General features: G+C 27.4%; 1 protein-coding gene across 1 annotated transcript in view; it reads left to right on the top strand.

Annotated features, from left to right (window-relative positions):
• The first annotated feature begins 3,295 nt into the window (after window positions 1–3,295).
• LOC105848180 (kinetochore protein Nuf2-A) overlaps window positions 3,296–21,198 on the top strand; it is a 65,374-nt gene continuing 47,471 nt past the window's right edge. Inside the window, exons 1-4 of the mRNA XM_065793730.1 lie at window positions 3,296–3,422; window positions 4,642–4,716; window positions 10,343–10,428; window positions 20,057–20,118. Of these exons, the coding sequence (XP_065649802.1) occupies window positions 3,306–3,422; window positions 4,642–4,716; window positions 10,343–10,428; window positions 20,057–20,118 (340 nt within the window). The 5' untranslated portion in view covers window positions 3,296–3,305. The remainder of the gene's footprint in view (window positions 3,423–4,641; window positions 4,717–10,342; window positions 10,429–20,056; window positions 20,119–21,198) is intronic.

Below are 21,198 nucleotides of genomic sequence, written 5' to 3'. Positions count from 1 at the left end.
TTTCTAAAAACTATGTTAAGAAACCTTACTTTTACTCTTTTTGACTCTTTATTTATTCAAAATATCTTCGTTTGTCGATTAATAAACCTTTTTTGCATCGCACAATGAATCGCGTACAACAAGCTATGTGAACAAATTTATTTTGTTCTGCGATATGATTGTTAAGAATGTAATTAATAGTGCTTTTAGAATTGAAAAAGTTACTTGCCCTCTAAAGTAAAATCCATCGCAACAACAAAATGAAATTTTGTTTTTAAAAATCTTGTTAAATGGTATCTTTTTTAAAATCTTGTTAAACAAACACTGTAAATTTGTTACTGAAAGTTTTTCAAAAATGAAATTCCATTTTAACGTCACTTTAATTGCTTATGACTCGTTGCTTTGAAACGTTTTTCTTAATACTAATATTTACACCTTAAGTTGATACCAATGCGGGACTGTAATTAAGATTACCATTAACTAGTCGATTTTATTGAACTTTTTTTTTTTTAGTTTTTTTTTTATTCTTATGTTTTGCCGTGCACATAACATTTACAAATTTTATAAATTAAATGTGTAACATTTACAAGTCTCGTGAGTCAAATCAAATCGAATATATTTCGAAATAAGCTATAACATTTCAAGGAAATTTACAATAGTACAAATTAATGTTATAGCCAATGATGAAATTAGTAATAATAACTGATATCAATAATACTAATTATTGTTATAATAATAACAATAATAACAATAAAAATAATAATAATTGTAACAAGAACAACCGTAACAACAATAACAACAACAATAATAGCAATAATTATAACAGTAATAATAACATTAGTAACAATAATGATAACAATTATAATAAAAGGAGAATATCATAATTAAAGACAATAACAGCAGTATCAAAAATTTAGTAAATAATAACAGCAACATCAAAGATTTAGTACGAAGTAGAGAAGAATAGTTGAATGAAAAGAGATAAATAAATAGATTGATAAATAAAGAATGTCAAAATATTAGTACTAATATCAATAATATTAGAACGAAAAATTTAATCAAAAAATTTTGATAGTCTTTAAATTAAAATAAACTTTTAATAAAAATTAAACTCAAATTAAGCTCAAAATAAAAATTAAACATAATAAGATGCAGCATAATGACTAAAATTGATAAGAAAAAAAAGACTGACATTTTTCCACCTAGCTTGTATAAAGCAATACTCTGTGCATCGGACCCTAATTAAAGACATAAACTTATTTTAGGATAGGGATAAGATTAAAATAATAATAACTTAATATCAATAACTAACAAACTAAATAAACACGAGGACACAAGACGTGTTTTAGATGTCTAAAATTAAAATAAAACGTATTAAGACGTTTTTTATACGTTTAAATTACGTTTTCTGCCTACATAGAATACGCGTATTTCCAACTCGAATTCTTTTTATTCTCTTAACAAAACTTTTATGTTACAAAAAGTTTGCGGAGAAACGCCATAGCGGGAAAAACTAATCTGCCTCAGATTTACAATCATCCAAGGATAGAAATACTATAACACATGTTTACATCTACGCCAGCCTAATAGCCTAATGAAGGGTTGCAAGGCCCAGCTTCTTGAATTAACATTTTTTTGTGCCTAAAATGACACCTTTAAATGTGTTTTGTTGCCTATTATAGTTGTTATTAATTTTTATGTTTAGTTTTAAAATACTAAAGCAGTTTAATAATTAATAATTATTAAACTGATATAATTATATAATTAAGTTATATTATATTAGTCGATTCACTATATTTATATACAAAGGCTTTGGAAATACTGAAACAATTTTTTAATAACAAAAATTGTATATGTGTTAGTAATATAGTATATTCAAAACAAAGTCGAATCTAACGTGTTATAATTAATACCAGAAATATTTTAAAATGTAAAACACAAAAAATTGAATTGATTGAAATAAATTTGTGAATGTTTAGGAGTATTTTATAAAAATCACTATTCCTTTATAATGATTATAAACTAACATGCATTATTGTATAATGATTATATACAGTTTACTTAGTTGCTAAGGTTAATATGATTTTGTATTAAGATATTTAATTGAGATTTGTATTATTAACAAGTGATAAGTCACTAATCATTTGACAAATAATTAGATGATAAGTTTAATGAAGTTTAAACTTTAACCTTTAATAAAGAGTTAAGTTTCAGCTTCGACTCTCAAATATATTAATAATAACACAAATCATTAGTATTATTATTAACATATTTAATAGAGAGTTGTTGGGTAAAGTTTCAATTTAATTAAATTGTTTTCTCAGAAATTATCTATTTTGACTGAAAGATAGCTATATTACTGCAATTCCTTTATTAATTAAAAATCATCTATATCTAAACTTTTTATGTGCTTGTATGAAAATAAAGTACTTTTATGTGCATATATCAGTGTTTCATAGAAAGACATGCGTCTTCCTATAAAAAATACTTTTGTTTTGACAATTTGACCACAACTTTTGACATGTTTTCAAAATTTAAAAATGCATTACAAAAACTTACCTAAATTAAACTAAAAAAAAATCTTAACAAAAGAGAATATAGAAAAATAAATAAAATGCAAACTTAATTGCTTAGTTTATTTAAAAATTTAAAAATGCATTACAAAAACTTACCTAAATTAAACTAAAAAAAAATCTTAACGAAAGAGAATATAAAAAAATAAATAAAATATAAACTAAATTGCTTAGTTTATTTAATTTACGCATTAAAAAAATATTTCATTTTTTGTTTTAACATTTGTAATTTGTTTTTTGTTTTTTTTAAATATATTTCAAAAGATAAACATTTACCATAAAAAATACATAATTATATAAGTAAAAGAAAAACAACAGTTTATTAATACCTTATATAAAAATTCATTAGAAGTGTTTTGTTACTTCATTAAAAAGCATTTCAATAATATAAAAGCATTAAAGATCAAACTTATTTAATTCAATTTTGTTTATCTTTTTAAATGTATTAAAAGTTATGAAGACTTTTGTTGTCGTAGAATGTCAATTATACTTTAAAAAAAAAATCACTAAGTTTGGATGTAATTTATTTCACTCAAGGTATAATTCAGAATATTTTTCATTCAGCGTCTTTTTAAAATGTTTTTTGAAGTAGCCGCAGTCAAATTGTCAAAGAAAAGTTTGATTTGCCTGGTCATATAATGACGTGCGATCGAATGTCTTCTTGTGAAAGACTGATATATGCGCGTATAGTATTGTTATGCACAATTAAATGAATAAAATATTGTGTATAATTTAGAGTTTTTTTTTTTCAGAATGAATAACTCTATCAAAACACCATTATTTCCTGAACAAGAACTAGTTGATTGGATCAGACAGTTTACAAATCTAAGCGCTTCAGAATTAACTCTAAATGACATACAGAAACCTACGGTAATATATGTGTGTGTATGTGTGTGTGTGTGTGTTTTTATATACATATATATATATATATATATATATATTTATATATATATATATATATATATATATATATATATATATATATATATATCAACCCTTGGAATTAGGGAAAAATGATTTCGGCAATAAATTTCCGACCTCAAACAGAAGTTGGTTAGAAGTTGGCATTAGATCGACAAAAAAATTTGATGCAAAGCGGTTACCATAAAACAGAAATAAGATCAGCGATTTTTTGCCAACCTCAAACGCTTTCAGGTCAGCAGTTAGATCAGCATTGCTGAATGCTGACCCTAATTCTGAGGGCTCATATATATGTATATATATATATATATATATATATATATATATATATATATATATATATATATATATATATATATATATATATATATATATATATATATGAGTGCTGCTACATCGACTGACAAATAACCTGACTCGCAAGGGAGTGCTGCTATATCGACTGACAAATAGCCTGACTCGCAACGGAGTTCTGCTACATCTACTATCTTTTAGCCTGACTTGCAAGGGAGTGCTGCTACCTTGACTGAGGGTTTGGTTGGGGCAGGCAGTCTATCAATTAATAAAAAAAAAAAAATCCGGTCTTGCATTTTAACTTTTACTTTTTGTCAACAAAATATGGAAGAAAACTTTCAGACAATATATAAGTGTATATATATATGTATATATATACAACCCGTAGATGTTGTCCGAAAGTTTTTTCCATATTTTGTTGACAAAAAGTAAAAATTAAAATGCAAGACCGGAATTATTTTTTTTTATTAATTGATAGACTGCCTGCCCCAACCAAACCCTGAGTCGATGTAGCAACACTCCCTTGCGGGTCAGGCTAAAAGATAGTAGATGTAGCAGCACTCTCTTGCTGGTCAGACTATTTGTTTATACTTATAACAATTGACTTTAAACGAATCAAACACAAAGATGTAAATAGAGAGAATTTTAAACAATATCAAACACAAAGATGTAAATAGAGAGAATTTTAAACGAATCAAACACAAAGATGTAAATTGAGAGAATTTTAAACGAATCAAACACAAAGATGTAAATAGAGAGAATTTTAAACGATATGAATCAAAATCAAAGATGTAAATAGAGAGAATTTTAAAACTCAATGTGTGAATAGTATTATCTTTTTATATCATCTTGAACTTTATTGTTGTTTTTTTAGTATGAAAAGATGTATGTTGTCTACTCTTGTCTGTTATGCAAATTACTTAAAAGTTCACATGAACAAAATACACAGGTTTTTTTTTCTTATATGTTTTGTTAATGTATTTTGTTATAAAATGATCTCAAATTACTGTTTGTTGTATTCAAAAATATTGTTGTGTTTGAAAGACAAAATGAAAATAAGTTTGAAAATTCAATAATGAAATTATTATTAATTTAACTGATCTTGCCTTCAGAATCAGAAAATTAAAGTCATCAGCATGAGATTGTTGACTTTAACAGAATACAGGTCAACAAAACCTTTCTGATCTATCTATATATTTTTTTTTGTTTTTTTTTACAATATTTAAGATACAGATAAAAATAAAAATAAAAGTAAAGATATCGTAAATAAAAATAAATAATTAAAGAATGTGAATACTCAAAGAAGACCTTCAGGTCTTATCACAGAGAACCCCTTAAATGAAGTAAGAACTTTTATTTTCTTTCTGTTATGATGTTTACGGCTAGCATCAACCATACTGCTGAAGTTATTCCAAACAAATTGTGCAAACAAAAATGTGCAAACAACAATCTCACTGATTATTTCTTTTACCAAGTGTATGTAGTATATTAAAATACCTTTTTGTTATTTTAATATAGCACCATTAACAACAGTAACAAATTACAATACAGTGCTATTAAAAGAATTTCATAACTATGATCAACTTTATCTAATATAGAAACTGACCTTAAATGTTTTCAGGTTGTAGTAGCTTTCAGTTTGGGTATGTTGAATGTTGATCTGTATTCTGAGGGATGGTGATAGATTTTGGGATATAATTAACATTAAATCATTAAGAGATTTTATTAAGAGCCATTGTCTGACAAGAAACATATATTTGTAAATACTGAATGTCATCTGTTTGCTTCATTTTTACATATTTTACATTTGCTTTGTATAATAGACACAATGACAAACATAAAATATTTTGTTATAATTTTTATGTTGTTTTGTTATGTTGTACTTCAAAAATCAAATTACTTATTTTTATTTTTAAAAAACAATATCTGGCATATTAACTGTTTCAACTGTTTTGTTGCGTATTAACTGTTATGATATATTTTGTAAACTTGTTTATGCCAACCACAAGATTTATCAGAAAAATTAAAAATTAAATTTTGTTCTTTGTCTAGAAACCATTGTCTAAAAGTATAAAAGTTGTAAAAAAGTATGAACTTTAAACAGTCATAGCTATTGAGGTTAACATGGGCATATGAATTTTTTCTGGTGGTAGCTGTAGGAATAATATTCCGTTAAAAAATCAGTTGTGTAATATGCATTTTTGAAAAAATTTTTTAACTAGACCGCTATAAATACTCCTGAAAGATTTAAAAAATTTTTAAACTTGAAATATGGTTGTGAAAGGTGAAAATTGCCATTTACAAAAAAAAAAAAAAAAAAAAAAAAATGTTATGGAATCTTAACTTATACTTAGGCAAATTCATTTTGAAAAACCAATAAAGTTTTATAAAAGTTTTCTATCGAGTTTTCGACATTTTAACCAATTAAAAATTAAAGTAAACAAAAATACCAAAAAGTTCTCATAATGTTTACATTAATGTTAAACATAAACAACATAAATCTTTCCAATGTTGATGTTTCAAATAACGCACTATTATGTGTCATTCCCTTTTAAAAATGGTGCAAAATTACAAAAACTTAACCTTTAACTCACAAGAACAAACTAGTAAGATTTTACAAGACCAAGTTCATGATCAACTTGATCAGGACCTGGAGAAATCATTGTTCCTGAAAATGTTTTAATTTTAGGTAGTGAATTCTTGATGTTTTAATTTTAGGAACTGAATCATGTGGGAACATTTAAATATTGTTTCAATATCTAAATGTTAGCATAGTATGATTTTAAATAAAAAACCAGTACGTATGCTAGGCAAAGACACTTAAAACATTAAGCAAAAACATCAGTACTTGAATGCTATCACAAAATTTGTTACAAGATTTTTTAAAAACAATAGCTCTCACGCAGTCAGATATCTCTGGCATATTGTGTGACATGAAGAATAGTGAAGAATAAAAATGACATAGTCAATGAAGAAGTATTTCCAAGAAAGAAGTTCCAGTTGATTTAGTTTAATATGTTAGCTTTTTAATATTAAGTTATTAGTCAATTTGTGTGTCTTTTGTCTTTATGACTGCAAGACATTTTTTACGCTTGATTCTACTTAGTTTTTAAGCCATTGCAGGTTAAATTTTTCCCACTCAATGAGAATTGCCTTTAATTGTGACAAACTGGATGATTTTTGTTCAGCTACTTTAATTATAAAAAGTTTCCATAAATGTTCCATCGGATTTAGATCTGGTGACTGAGGAACCCAATCTAACGTCTTAATACTGGTTTTTTTTGAACCACTGAGTAGCTAACTTTGAAATTTGTTTTGGATCTCCATCCTGTTGAAAAATAAAATTATGAGATAAGCCAGCATTTCTGGAACTTGATCTCAGTTTTTATTTCATAATATCATTATAAGCCTCTCGTCATGATTCATTTTTCATTACTCTGTCATTATTTCATTCATGAATTCAAGTTATCCAACACCTCTCAAAGCAAAAGAACCCCAAACCATCATTTGTATATTATAAAAATGAAAAAATGTGCTAGAAGTATATTAGGTTGGTGCAAAAGAAAATTTGTTTTTTTTTTCAGTACTATTTATTAAGTATAGTTAAAATTAAGAAGTCATTCGTCATCAAAATAATTTCCTTGGCTATCTATGACCTTTTGCCGTTTTGTGACCAACTGACAAATTCCATCTCTGTAGAAAGACTGGGGCTTTGCTTCGAAATAGGCATCTAGGTGATTTTGTAAATCTTGATTTTCTTTGAATGATTTATCCCGCAAAAATATATTCTATTGAACAGAACAAATGGTAATCTGATGGTGCTATGTCTGGTGAATACGCAGGATGTGGCAAGGCTTCCCAGCCTACTTCTAAAATAGTTTCCTTGGTTCTCATAGCAACATGGGGCCGAGCATTGTCGTGCAGCAATATGACTTTATGGTTTCCATGAGCCGGTCCAGACCTTTTTTCTAAGATTTTTTCATTCAAGTGTCTCAATTGTTGCGAATAGCGTACAGCATTAATGGTTTGCTTTGGTTTCAGCAGTTCATAGTATATTATACCTTTCATATCCCACCATACGCTAAGCATTAACTTTTTTTGATAAATATCAGGTTTAGGTGAGGCAGATGCTGATTGACTAGGACTCAACCACTGTTTTTTGTTGGAAAGATTGTCATAATAAACCCACTTTTCATCACCCGTTACAATTTTCCACAAAAAGTCCTTTTTTTTGTACTTAGCTGTATGAGAAATACAGGTGCTCAAACGTTGCATTTTGTTGTTTTCAGTCAAGTCATGTGGGACCCATTTTCCGATCTTTTGAACCTTTACCATGACGTGTAATTGTCTTAAAACAGTCAAATGATCAACTCCAAGTTGTTCTTCTAATTCTCGAGTCGATTGCCGTGGGTCTTCTTCGAGCAATTCCTCTAAGTTGTCTGTTTCCCAGTTCCTGTGGCCTTCCTGAACGTTTTTTGTCCTCAAGATCAAAATCTCTGCTGCGAAACTTAGCAAACCACTTCTGGCAAACGCAAACATTTAGAGCATCCACACCGTAAACAGAACAAATTGCTTCTGTCACTTTTGTTGCGTTTTTACCTTGCCGAAATTCATACAACACGCACTAAAATGTATTTTTTTATGGACGCTTTCTAAAAAAGAATTATTTATATACAATGTTATTAAAAAATTAGAATTTATAATTTATAATGTGCAAAAAAGATTAGTCTCAACTAATATTTCAAATAATGTTTGCATTTCCGCTATGCATGTGCATTATATTTGACTTTGAAATTATGCGAATTTACTTTTGCACCAACCTAATATATAATATTGAAACATTATAATAAAGCTTAATGCTACCTCCTCCATATTTGACAGTTAGTCTCATACATTTAGGATTTAAACATTCACCATTTTTTCTCCATTTGCGTATGATTCCATCAGAACTAAACAAACATATTTGTGTTTCATTGGATCATAAAACTCTTCACCATCGATCAAGAGTCCATATATAAATTTAAATGTTCCTTAGCCCAAGCCAATCGTTTAATTTGATTTTTTTTACTCAAGAAATGTATTTTTGGACGCAACTCTACCTACAAAACCTTGATTTTTCAAGTTACTGTAAACAGTTTATAAGTTAACAATTATACTATGATCTTTTTGTAATTTTTTTGATCATCAACTGACAAATGAGTAGAACATACAAGGAATGCTTCTACATTGACTAGTGATGTGCCATCGGCAATGGCCGATTAAGGCTAATGATAGGGTTTAATGTATGTATGTAAAGCTAGTATCCTAATATTAGGTATGCAATTTGAATATATTAGGTGTGCCTATGCACCAGTTTGGTTTGGCTTTTTAGCCAATGCCGATGCATCGGCCAATGCCAAATAATCAACCGATGCCATCGGTCAATGGTCAAGCCGATTAATTGGTTGCTGGTTACCAATAACATAGGCTAGTAGGTCGAATCACTTCTAATAAATAGGTACATGTTAAATATGTAATTTAAATCCTTAATATTATTATAATACCCTTAAATAAAATACATTAAACCTATTATTAGCCACAATCGGCATTTGCCTATGGCACATCACAAGGATTTTGGTTTGGGCAGGCAATCTATCAATCAAAAAAGAAGTTTTTTTTTTAAGTTAAGTTTTTACACTTTTCTGGTCTTCTAAATTAATTAAAAAAAGTATATATATATACATATATATATATATATATATATATATATATATATATATATATATATATATATATATATATATATATATATATATATATATATATATGTTTGTTTGTTTTGACGTCAGAACTCATTCCATTGCTTTGTTATGTTTTTTCTGTCAAATTCTGTATTTTGTATTTTTTAACGGTTTTTTCTTAATTTAAAGAATAAAATATGGCTGATGATTGCCGAAGGGCATGAAACTTTAAGTTCCATCACAAAGTTGTATTTTTTCAAATAATCTAACTTTTTATATATATATATACATATATATATATATATATATATATATATATATATATATATATATATATATATATATATATATATATATATATATATATATATATATATATATATATATATATATATATATCTGTTACACAAAATAATGCAAAAAAGAACAGAATCAGTGACAGTAAGCATTTTTTTTTTGTCTGGTTCTTGAAGACAACAATTCCTAATATGCGTGGTCACAGTTTTTAAAATGCTCAGTTAAAGTAATTTATATCAAACATGTTTTTATTTTCTCTTAAAAGAAGCATCTTAAGTTTGTTTGAAATCTCTTTAATAAACATGCTGATTTATAGTGTTTGATGATAAGATATGTTTTTTTTTTTAATATACACTTTATTTAAAATTTGATTTGAAATTTTATTAAAATATATCTCACTATGATATCGAAGTTTTTTTTATTTGTCTGTTGTTTTTTAGAATTATTTTACATAGTTTTGATTTATTTTGCATTACTTTTCTAAATGATGTAAAATAAGCTTATAGGTTTAAATGTTTCAATCTAAATGTTTAGCTTGTTAATACTATTTAACTTCAGCTGCCATTGAGTGTTCTTGAAACTATAACTCTACAAGATTGTTGCATTGATAGCGCTGCAGGAAACTTATTGCTTATGAAGATGCTGTAAGTATTATAAATATTACAAGTTTAAGGTTCAAAAAGAGGCTATTTTTTGAATATATATACTTGTTTCAATGTCTGGTTTATTAAAATTCTTTTAAATATTATTTTTGCAGTACGATTTAATTGATATATACAATAGGGTAGGGTATAAGCCTAGTCAGTAAAAACATAATTATGCATACATATATACATTCATACATAAATATATATATATATATATATATATATATATATATATATATATATATATATATATATATATATGCATATATATATATATACTATATATATATATATATATTATTTATACATATATATTATATATACATATATATATATATTATAAATACATATATATATATATATATATATATATATATATATATATATATATATGTATATATATATTATATTATATATATAACATATTTCATTAGATTAGTTACAAGTACAAATCAAGTTAGGCGATAACAAATAGTTTATTAATTTATTTGTAATATAGGAATGATTTATTTATGATAATATTAATGAATCATACTGAAAGTGTAAGTTTTGAGGTCTGCTAATTAAAGTAAGTTTTGAGGTCTGCTAATTAAAGTAATATTTTAGTAAGCATCAATTAGTAAGCATCAATAAGTAAACATAGACTTTTTGTTGTTTTACCTGAGCCTATTTTTCAACAACTCTTTTTAAATTAGATTTTGTGTCAATCAGCATGCATTCTTTCAGTATCTAAAATACTTTTGATTAGTTCTAATTTGCTTAATGTTTGTTCAATAGATGGTACTTATGGTGACTGTTAGTATTTTAAAGTGGCTGTTAGCATTAATCTGGCAAATCTTTCTTGTGCATTTCTAATGTATTAAAAGTATCTGATAAATTAATAAATCCCTTCATAAGAGGTGGAAAGAAAGTCTAATATGCCTAAGTTAATGACATAGATGTTTGTTTTGTGGAAAAGATAAAAAATTGTTACAATTAGAAATAACAACTACATATAAAGGAGTTGACCATGAGGTTTTGTGAGGAGTTAACCACAAGGTTTTGTGAGGAGTTAACCATGAGGTTTTGTGAGGGAGATTTAACTTGAAACCCAGAAGAAGGAATGCTTTCAAAGCTGAGGTTATAAAGGCTGCACAATTTTCAGCTGAGGCAAAAGACATCAGCTCAAGTACACAAAGAAAATCATAAAAAGAACCTCAACTATAAAAGAAGCATTATAATTCTGATCTAGAAGATAATGATTTTAAGGAGATAAAAATTTTAAAAAGATCTTGATCTAAACTACCTAATGGAGAACAAGGAGAATCTGGGCTTGTCTGGAAAATAATAATAAAACTTTTGAACTTCAGAGCCAGTAAGGTCAGTGGTACAAGAACCAAGCCATTCAGTGTAATGAGTATTAAAATTACAAATAACAACAATATTGGCTGAGGGATAAAGAGAAAGAGCTTAGTCAACTTGATCAGTAACATCATCAAAAAGAGTGCAGTCTTAAAGGAGTTTTTGCACATCAGATGATAATAGCTTTCAACAATAGCATCTAAAGATGAATCAGCTAGATTTAAACTAGACTCACAAAGAGCTATCAGGTCTAATGAGTTTTACAAAATGTATAATTTAACTGATGAAAAGTTACTTCAATTACCACAAAGTAAAGAATAGGTGGAAACTATTTGGTGGCGTTAATGTTTTTTTTTAATAATGTTTTTAATAAGATACTTTATTCTTTTTTTTTAGTAATTAGAGAACTTGACTCAATAATAGATCAATGCTTGATTTTAGTAATTGCAAATTGCCATATCTAGAAATGCTTCTGGTCTTTAAATTTTTAGTTTTTTAAGAAGCATTTTTAATCTCAATACTCAATAGAATTGAATTCAATAAAAAATGTTTATATTTAAATTATGATATAAATTGTTATTGTAAAACCATATTATTATTACTATTATTATTATTATTGTTGTTATTGTTATTATTATTATTATTATTATTACTATTATTTTATTATCACATTTAATTATGTCTTGATATTTTAATATTTTAATTCATTTGATAAATCATCAGATAAAACTGGAGCAATAAAGCATGCACGTCAATCTTATATTAAAAATTAAACAACTGCAAATCACAACAGTCTAAGGGAATTTAGCATTGATCAAACCTTTTAAATAAAGAAAATTGCAACTACTTTTATAAATTATTTAAATCTTATTCAATATTTTCTTATAAATCATAAAAACAATCAATTACATGCTTGTAACTCTCGTGCAGATATTTTAAAGTTAAAGACAGAGCAGTTTAAAAACATTAAAACTATTTTAAATTACTTATAGTTATTTAAAAAAATAAAAAATGTATAAAACTGTATTAACATATTTTGAAATATATCTTATTATCATTTACTTTTTTTTTTATTATCAATTTATTTCTAATTTATAACATTTAAGTTTTAAAACAAATAATGTCATATCTAACATGAAAACATAAAAAGTAGCCTAAAAATTTTAAAAAAAAATGCCATAGAAATGTTTTTTCTAAGTTTTGGTTATTTTCTTTGATGACAGAAATATTGTATACAAGACTATTTGTTGTAGGATGAAACATAAAACATGATTGATGGCACCCAACAAATATCTTTTTGTCTGGACCAAGAAAATCTTGGACTGCAACCATGTCTTGCAAGCTTCTTAATCCAAATAGTTATAAATAACTTGCTGTACAACCAGCTTATTTGGTATCTACCTGAGGTTAAGTGTTTAAACACCAGTTTGTTGACTTATCCTTTTATAAGAATTTGTACATTTGCTAGTTGATATAAAAAAGATGAAAGCATTTTCTTCCTGGCTTTCGTTCTTACTATATTAATGTTGGTTGAACTTAATTTGATTGTATTTTATAAATCATTATAAATTGTTTTTTATAGTTTCACAAAATTCAAATATCTTATCTACATCTATAATCTGTTCAACCACTGTCATTTTTAATGACTGTGCTGCCAATAGCATTATAAGTAGACTTGTCTGAGTTTTTAACAAAAAACATTTAGCATCAATATTAAAGTCTTCTTTGCGATTGCAAAGATGAATAAATTTCTTAAGGTTTTATATCTCTCTTTTTATGGTTTTATATCTCTATTGTGCTTAACTTGTTTCTCTGCGAAGCGACCTTGTTTGTCTAGGTTCGTGTTTCGGAATTATAGAGTTGAGAGAGGGTTATAACCACAATTAAGTAACCTCCTTGTCTGTAGTGGCCTTCTTGGCCTTGGGGAATTAACATTATTAAAAAATAAAGAATAAAAAAAAATATTGTATTGCAAATTTACTGGTGAAGTATTTACCATTACTAATATGTGTATTGTTTGCCCTAATATAACAACCTTTTATTTTTTATATACAAAGAATAGGTTGCGCTCAATATTATCACAAAAGAAACCAAATGATTTAAATATAGTTTGCCATTTTGATAACTGTGGCTCTTCCTGAACAATGATTTAGAAATTCTTTGAAACAATTTAGAAGTTCTTTGTAATATTAAATACTCATTTGTATTAAATTACTCTTTAGAGTCTTGGCTATATATTTTAAATTATTCAAGATGGCTTTATTTTTAGTTGCAAGTAAGTGAGAGTTTATTTTATTTTATATACAAGAAAATAAACTTACACCTCACTCATGTTTAATATATCAGTTTTGATCTATTAATTTTTGATTGATCGGTTTTGATCTATTGTTTTTTGATAGGTCGGTTTTATTTTATCTTTATGTTATTAGTTAGTTGTTACTTTTTATTGCTTTTGTAATACCAGGACACAATGGATGTTTGCTAACTACTTAACATACTGATGATGGGTATAAACACAAACACTGTGAGCACCAGATGAGTTGTGGTTAAACACTATCTAGGTCAAAGGCTGAAAAACTTGAGCGAGTGTGGATTTGAATTCTAAATAAAAAATTTTTAAACTAATTATGATCAGTTTTTTTTGTATGTGTTATTTTTATTGACAAAATCTTTTTTTTAGACACTCTTTGTATTTGTTCATCATTTTGATAAAAGCTATAAACAAGATCAGTTGTTTCATGAAAAACAATTTTTTAACATTCTAGCCCCACTATGATAAATAGATCCATTAAAAAAAATTTCTAGGAGTAACCATATTTTGGAGGTTAATGTTAACATCTGTATTTTTGCTCTTTATATTGCCACATTTTTTACTTTATTTTTGAATGCATTTAAAAGTGTTAATAGATATTCAATTTTTGTTTGATGGACAATGTTTGTGGTATACAAAATGGTGCAAATCTAGTCGTAGAATAAATATTTTTTTTTTTAGAATTTTTTTAGTTCTAGAATAAATATTAGTTTTAATCTGCTTTAGTTATTTTATTTATTTCTGCTTCAGTATAGAAAATAAAGATAATAATTTTTAATTTATATTTGGACAAATATTAATTTAAGATTTATATTGTTGTCATGAAAAAGCATTATTAGTTTAGTCAAATATAAAATTTGCTTTCATTTTTTTCTTCTATTTTTTTAAAAATAAATTACAGCTTCAATAATTTTGTTTAAATGCAACTCTAAAGTATTCTCTATGGTAATAGCAAATGTATATAGAAAAGATTTATATAGAAAAAAGCATAAAAACCACAACTGCATTTGTATTAAAGTTTAATTAGTTAAGTAAGGTCTTTATACTCCCAAAAAAGAAAGTTTACCTTTTACAAAGGTCCTTATACTCAAAAATGTAATGTTTATGCTTTACAAAGGTCTTTATACTCAAAAGTGTAATGTTTATGTCTTACAAAGGTCTTTGTACTCAAAAATGTTAAGTCCTTCACAAGAAATCTTGCTTTAATAAACAAATTTTTTTTTTGATCAAGGAGAGGGGGGGGGGGTGAGATAATGTAAAAAAAATACCTCATTTCTCCCTTTTTGACCTGGAGCCCATCTCTAGTACAACAAAATTAGCATTAATATATAAGTTTACTATTGAAAATATCTAATTAAAAACCTTATACAGCTTAAAGTTGAGAATTAGTTCAAATAGTTATTAAAAAAATCATAATTTTATGCCAAACAATAAAAACTGTATTTTAAAAAAATTTAAAAAAATGTTTTTTTCCTTAGACATTTTTGATAACTAAATTTTAAGTTGTAAAAGAGCCTAAAAAATATTATTTAGGGTAGCATTTTAATCCTCAAAATATTTTAAATTATTTACTTTTATTATTTAATTTACATTTAGTTTTAGTGCTTTAAAAAAATTAGATACCTAGTTCATAAATATAATACTAATAATTAAAGTTGATATCAAATACTGCTTTTTAATGATATTGTTCTGCAAAAAATACTAAGTTGAGCAAAAATGAAAATGTTTTAAAAGTATTTACATTAACAAGTTATGCGTTTAATATAAACATAGGTGGAGGAGAAATTTATTGTTCTCACAACAAACTAGTGAATTTTTTAAAGCATTTTTTTTTCCATTTTAATGAAATTCTGAAAATTTAATGAAATTCTTATATTTATTTTTTTATTTTCTTACTCCTGACACTTCTTTCTGTTAATTTTTTCTCACTAATGATACCATTCTCTACATCTACAAATCTCTTAATCATCACTGTATGAAATACTGTTCTAGTATTTGAGCTAGTGCTTCTAATGATGTACTTTCTCTTCTAGACAAGGTCCAAAAATACATTCAAAATGTAGTTGAATCCGTTCTATCGGCTAAGCTTGAATCACTCTCCCATTGTGATTAGGTTGCAATTCTTTTTCTTTTCTACAAATATGGTCTCATGGTCGCTGCTCAAATAAGCTATTATTTCTAGTTCCATCAATCAAAACTCATTCTTGCTAGACTTATCATTCAGCAAATTAGCTGTCCCGTAATGTTCGAAAAACTTTTAATCTTCTAGCTTCTTTCCTCATGCATCAATGCTTTAAAACTCTTTCTCATCTTCATGTTTTCCTGACTCATGCAACCTACAACTCTTCCAGTCTTCTACCCTTGCACTTTAACACTATATTTTTTTTTTACTGCTATAATTTTCTTTCATGCATTAATAATCTGTTATTGAATCATTGAATTTTTGAATGCATAAATAATGTTATTGAATCAATATATAATTAAATGGATTTAGTGAGCATACTGTGTATACCAGGTTGATGATTTTTTTAACCTTTTTATTTCAAAAATCATTTTCTGTAACACAAATGAATGAATTTTTGTCTATCAATGAAAAAAATGATCTTTATTCCAATGAAATATTTAAAAAGATCATGCTTAAACCAATTTCAACTTGTTTCTCCGCGCAGCGGCCTTGTTTGTCATGGTTCATGTTTTGGAGTTATAGAGTTGAGAGAGGGTTATAACCACAATTAAAGTAGCCTCCTCGTCAATAGTGGCCTTCTCAGCCTTGGGCAGGTGAATTAACAAAAAAACAAAAAAAATTTGAAATGTAATGTAGGCCATTTTAGTATGATATATATTAGTTTCAACAATATTTATATATAATATAAGTCATTAAACCAACTTGTAATTTATATACTACATATTAATACAGAGGTAGGCTCCAGAGCCTATGACAACAGGTGTTTGTGCGTATGTGTGTGTGTGAATTCCATGTTGTTGGCCATGGGCTCGTACCATGGAGAAGAATGAGGAAACTAGAACAAAGAACTTAATCCAGTTTTAAGCGCCATCAAGAAGAGGCAAAGTTGCAATTTATGAAGCATCCTTGATTGAAAGGAGTCACATGCCCAAGAAAATCCAAGTCAATGGACACTTCAAGTTTCTTGAATCCACCACACATAAGGCACTATGGAGCAAAAAATTGAACTTTCCACATGTATCTGATCAAATCATTTGTGCAAAATTAGCAAAACTTTTGAAAGACTATGAGCGCTGCAGAAAGAAAAAAAACTTTAATGCATTGAATGAAGAGGATAAGAACATGTATAAACTGCAAATTGAGAGCAAAGGCCAGGTTGGTTATTCCACTGGCAAACCTGCTAGTGCCAAGATCATTCACCCATCCAAGCGGATGATGGCAATCAAAGCTACATTGTCCACATTTATCAGCTTGGACTCTGAAAACAGCAGACACTTTTTGGGATGATTAGATTGCAGTATCAAAGAGCAAAAGGAAGCGTAACCCAACACGCATTGCAAGATGCCTTGTTACAATCTCGAAGTTGTCTTCCCATGGAGCAGCAACGGTGGACAGCCAGCTTTCTGCTGAGAGCATTGAAATCCCAACCCTATGCCAGTCAGCAATATACAAAGTTATATACATAAGAGCTGCTCAGGTGAAGAAACACTTTGTGAGCACACTTCAACTGGAGAAATAGAGCATACTCTTTGACGGCAAACACATTAATGGCTTCAAATATCAGGTTGTGGTCCTCAAGAATGATGCTCAAGAAAAAAATTAACCCATTTGGGACCAAATTATTTTTTTGTAAATTTTCTACTAGAATTCATGTATGTGAATACAGGAAAAAATATAATTTTTGCAAAATAAGAGTATTGATAATGTCTTTGGAGGATATAAATAAATGTTTCCATTTAGGAATGCTGGTCTCTATAACAAGTAAATAAGAATAAGAATATTAGTCAATTTTTTGAAATTGTTTCTATTTGGGAACGCTGGATTGATATGGGTTAAGTTGACCGCGCTTAAATTGAAAGATGGGAAAGCTCAAACAATCGCAGAAGGACTTCACAATGTGTTAAAGGAATTCAACCTGTGGGGATAAATTGTGATTATTAACCAATTGTGATTATTAACCAACTGTGGGCTATAACAAATTTTACATTTTTGACTAATTCTTCAGCATTCATTTTTGCATTTGGAGGTTGCCCTTGAATATAAATTTGGCACTCTGAGGAAAATTTGGCTCCAAAATCAACACACTGAAGAGGGAGTACAAAGCCTTGATATCAAAAACACGCTGCTTTAAGCTTTTGAGGTGTATATTTAGCTCATTTATTAGATTTTCTGAATAAACATTTGACCCTTGAAAGAGAGAGTTTAGATGCTCAAACTCTTGAATAACTGGATTAAGAAAAACAACATAGAGGTAAAGGTTGTTGTCTTGGAACATTTTGCTTATTGAAGAGATTTTGTAGCGGACCTCAGAGTTTGCATTCATTTCAACACAAATAAAGAATGCATTTAGTTCTTGCCAATTCATAAGCAAGTTATAAAAACACTTTCCTTGAACCAACTAATGAGTTGCAGAAAACTTCTGAAAAGGGGATGAGGTTCCCACGCGTTCATTGTTTGGTTTCATGAGTTCAAATAGCTTTTCATACTCGTTACGATGAAGAATGCTCTTGTTAAAAAACCGGGGAACCCCGATCAGAAGAAAGCCGACTGAAGATGGAATTGCATTAAAAGCATTTTGCACTACAAGATTTAAAGAGTGACAAATGCACCTCATCATAATACAGTTAGGCGATTTAGTTAGTACACGAGACCAGACTGAGTTATGTATACCAATAACATTTGAAGCACCATCTGAACTGTATCCTATGCAGTTTTCAAGAGTTAATCCAATAGAGTGGAGTTTATAATTCAAAGCATTAAAGAGATTTTTGCCAGTTGTTGAGATCACTTGAATGAGACCAAGAAAGTCATCGACATTCTGTTTCTCTTTCTAAAAAATATCTCACTCTTATTGCAAGGTGCTTAATTGAACTCACATCCATTGATTCATCAATGAGGATGGAAAACGGCTTTGATTTGATTTCTTCAGAAATTTCTTCTTCTAGAGTTGGTGAGATAACATTCTGGATTACATCTGGAGTTTTAAATGTTCCAAGGGACTGCCTACACCAAACTTAGAAATAATTTCACACAAATGGTCAGCAGTTGAAACTGCTGAGTGACAGCATATACACATAGCAAGCTGAATGTCTGCTTTTTTGTTTACATCTGAAATTTTTACAAATTTTTAAATTAGATATTTTAAGAAGAAAGTAAAGATTAATTAGTTGTTGTTTGAATAGTAACATTTACTAAATTTTCAATATCCGCAGAAACATTCTTTTTACCTTTTTTAAGTAAATTACTTCACTTTAAATCGTCTTTTTAAATGCCAGAATTTTCTAATATTTTCCGCAAATACAATAATTTATTGAAAAAAACTTTTTTAAAAAAACAAACAAATTTTAAATGAATGGAATGAATCCAAATAAATTATTTGAACTTGTTGAAACTCATGAGTGAGAGTTTATTCATTCTTTGAATTTTTTTAATAAGCTGTAATAAACAAAAAAATATTTTTTACTCATTTTCGTTCTTTTTTTCTTTTCGTTCATATTTTCATTCATTTTTGTTTATTTCACTTTTTTTATGAAACAAAAAAGCTTGAATAAATTGATTTAACAAAAAAAAAACCCATAATTAAATCAGATTTAATAAAATGATCCAAAAAGAGAAAAAAAAACCAAACATTAAAAAAAACAAACAGAATTAAACCAGATTTTCTAAAATGAACCAGGAAAAAAATTTCAAGCAAAACATAAAAAAATACAACCAGATTCGAGAAATCTGTCTTGAAAAAAAACCAGATGCCAAAAGTTTTTACATAAATATTAGCTTTTTTATTTTAGAAAGTATGCTCTTCATATATGTGCGGTTGATGATTTTTCAGAAAATGATCTTCTTTCTCCATGTAAGTTTTAATATGTTAAGCATATCATTTGAAGTTAATTATGTGATTTATAGTTTATTTCATTTTATCAAGCATTTCTAGGGAGAAAAAAGATAACTGACTGTATATTATTTTATAAAATAATTAATAGCATGCAAGTTAAACCACTTAGGATATTGAAAAAATGACTGCTGGGTTTTGTTATGAGTTTTTACTGCATAGCACTATACTATAACACACATTACACAACCTTACACAATTATATTTTTATTTGTCTTTGAAAAAACCTCATTAGCTTATTTAATTATAAAGCTTTATTTTAAGAAATATAATAGCTACACTGAAAAGGAAGATAAAAAAACAACTCGAGAACAGCTTTTTTAACTTTTACATTAATAATCTATTGTAATTGTTGTATATTTTTTTAGCCCCTGGTAATGAAATTTCAGATGAAAGTCAAATGCTAAAAAATAATATAAAAGTTGTTAGTAATAAGTAATTCAGGCAAGAACATCTTCTTGTATCACTCCTAATCAAGAACATCTTCTTGTATCACTCCTAATCAAGAACATCTTGTATCACTCCTAATCAAGAACATCTTGTATCACTCCTAATCAAGAATATCTTCTTGTATCACTCTTAATCAAGAATATCTTCTTGTATCACTCCTAATCAAGAACATCTTCTTGTATCACTTCTAATAATACATCTTTCCATTCAATAAACATGTTGAATATGACTTTTTGTTTACTATTTGAAATCCACTTTACAATCCATTATAATAACCAATGTGGTAGGTTGATCTCAGGTTTGTGTATGAGAATAGTGTGGTTGACAAGGCTAATGCTTTAGCAAAATCAAAGAACATACCTTTAACAGAGATGTTGCCGTCAATAGCATAACCCTGGTCGTCTATTGCTTGTATGATTGCCTTAGTTGTACTTTTTCCAGGAAGAAAAGTAAAAAAGAGTTTTCTGTTTGATAATAATTTTTCTTGTACATACAATATACTGTACATCTGGCATTTATTATTTTTTCCAAACCAGCATCTTCAAGTTCTGTTGAAAAGTTATTCTGTTTAGCTGAAAAACCTTTTCACCC

The sequence above is a fragment of the Hydra vulgaris genome, chromosome 03 (genome assembly GCF_038396675.1).
Source record: "Hydra vulgaris chromosome 03, alternate assembly HydraT2T_AEP".
Taxonomy (NCBI): domain Eukaryota; kingdom Metazoa; phylum Cnidaria; class Hydrozoa; order Anthoathecata; family Hydridae; genus Hydra; species Hydra vulgaris.
The sequence above is the reverse complement of the archived record's forward strand: the minus strand, read 5'-3'. Positions and strand labels throughout refer to the sequence as shown.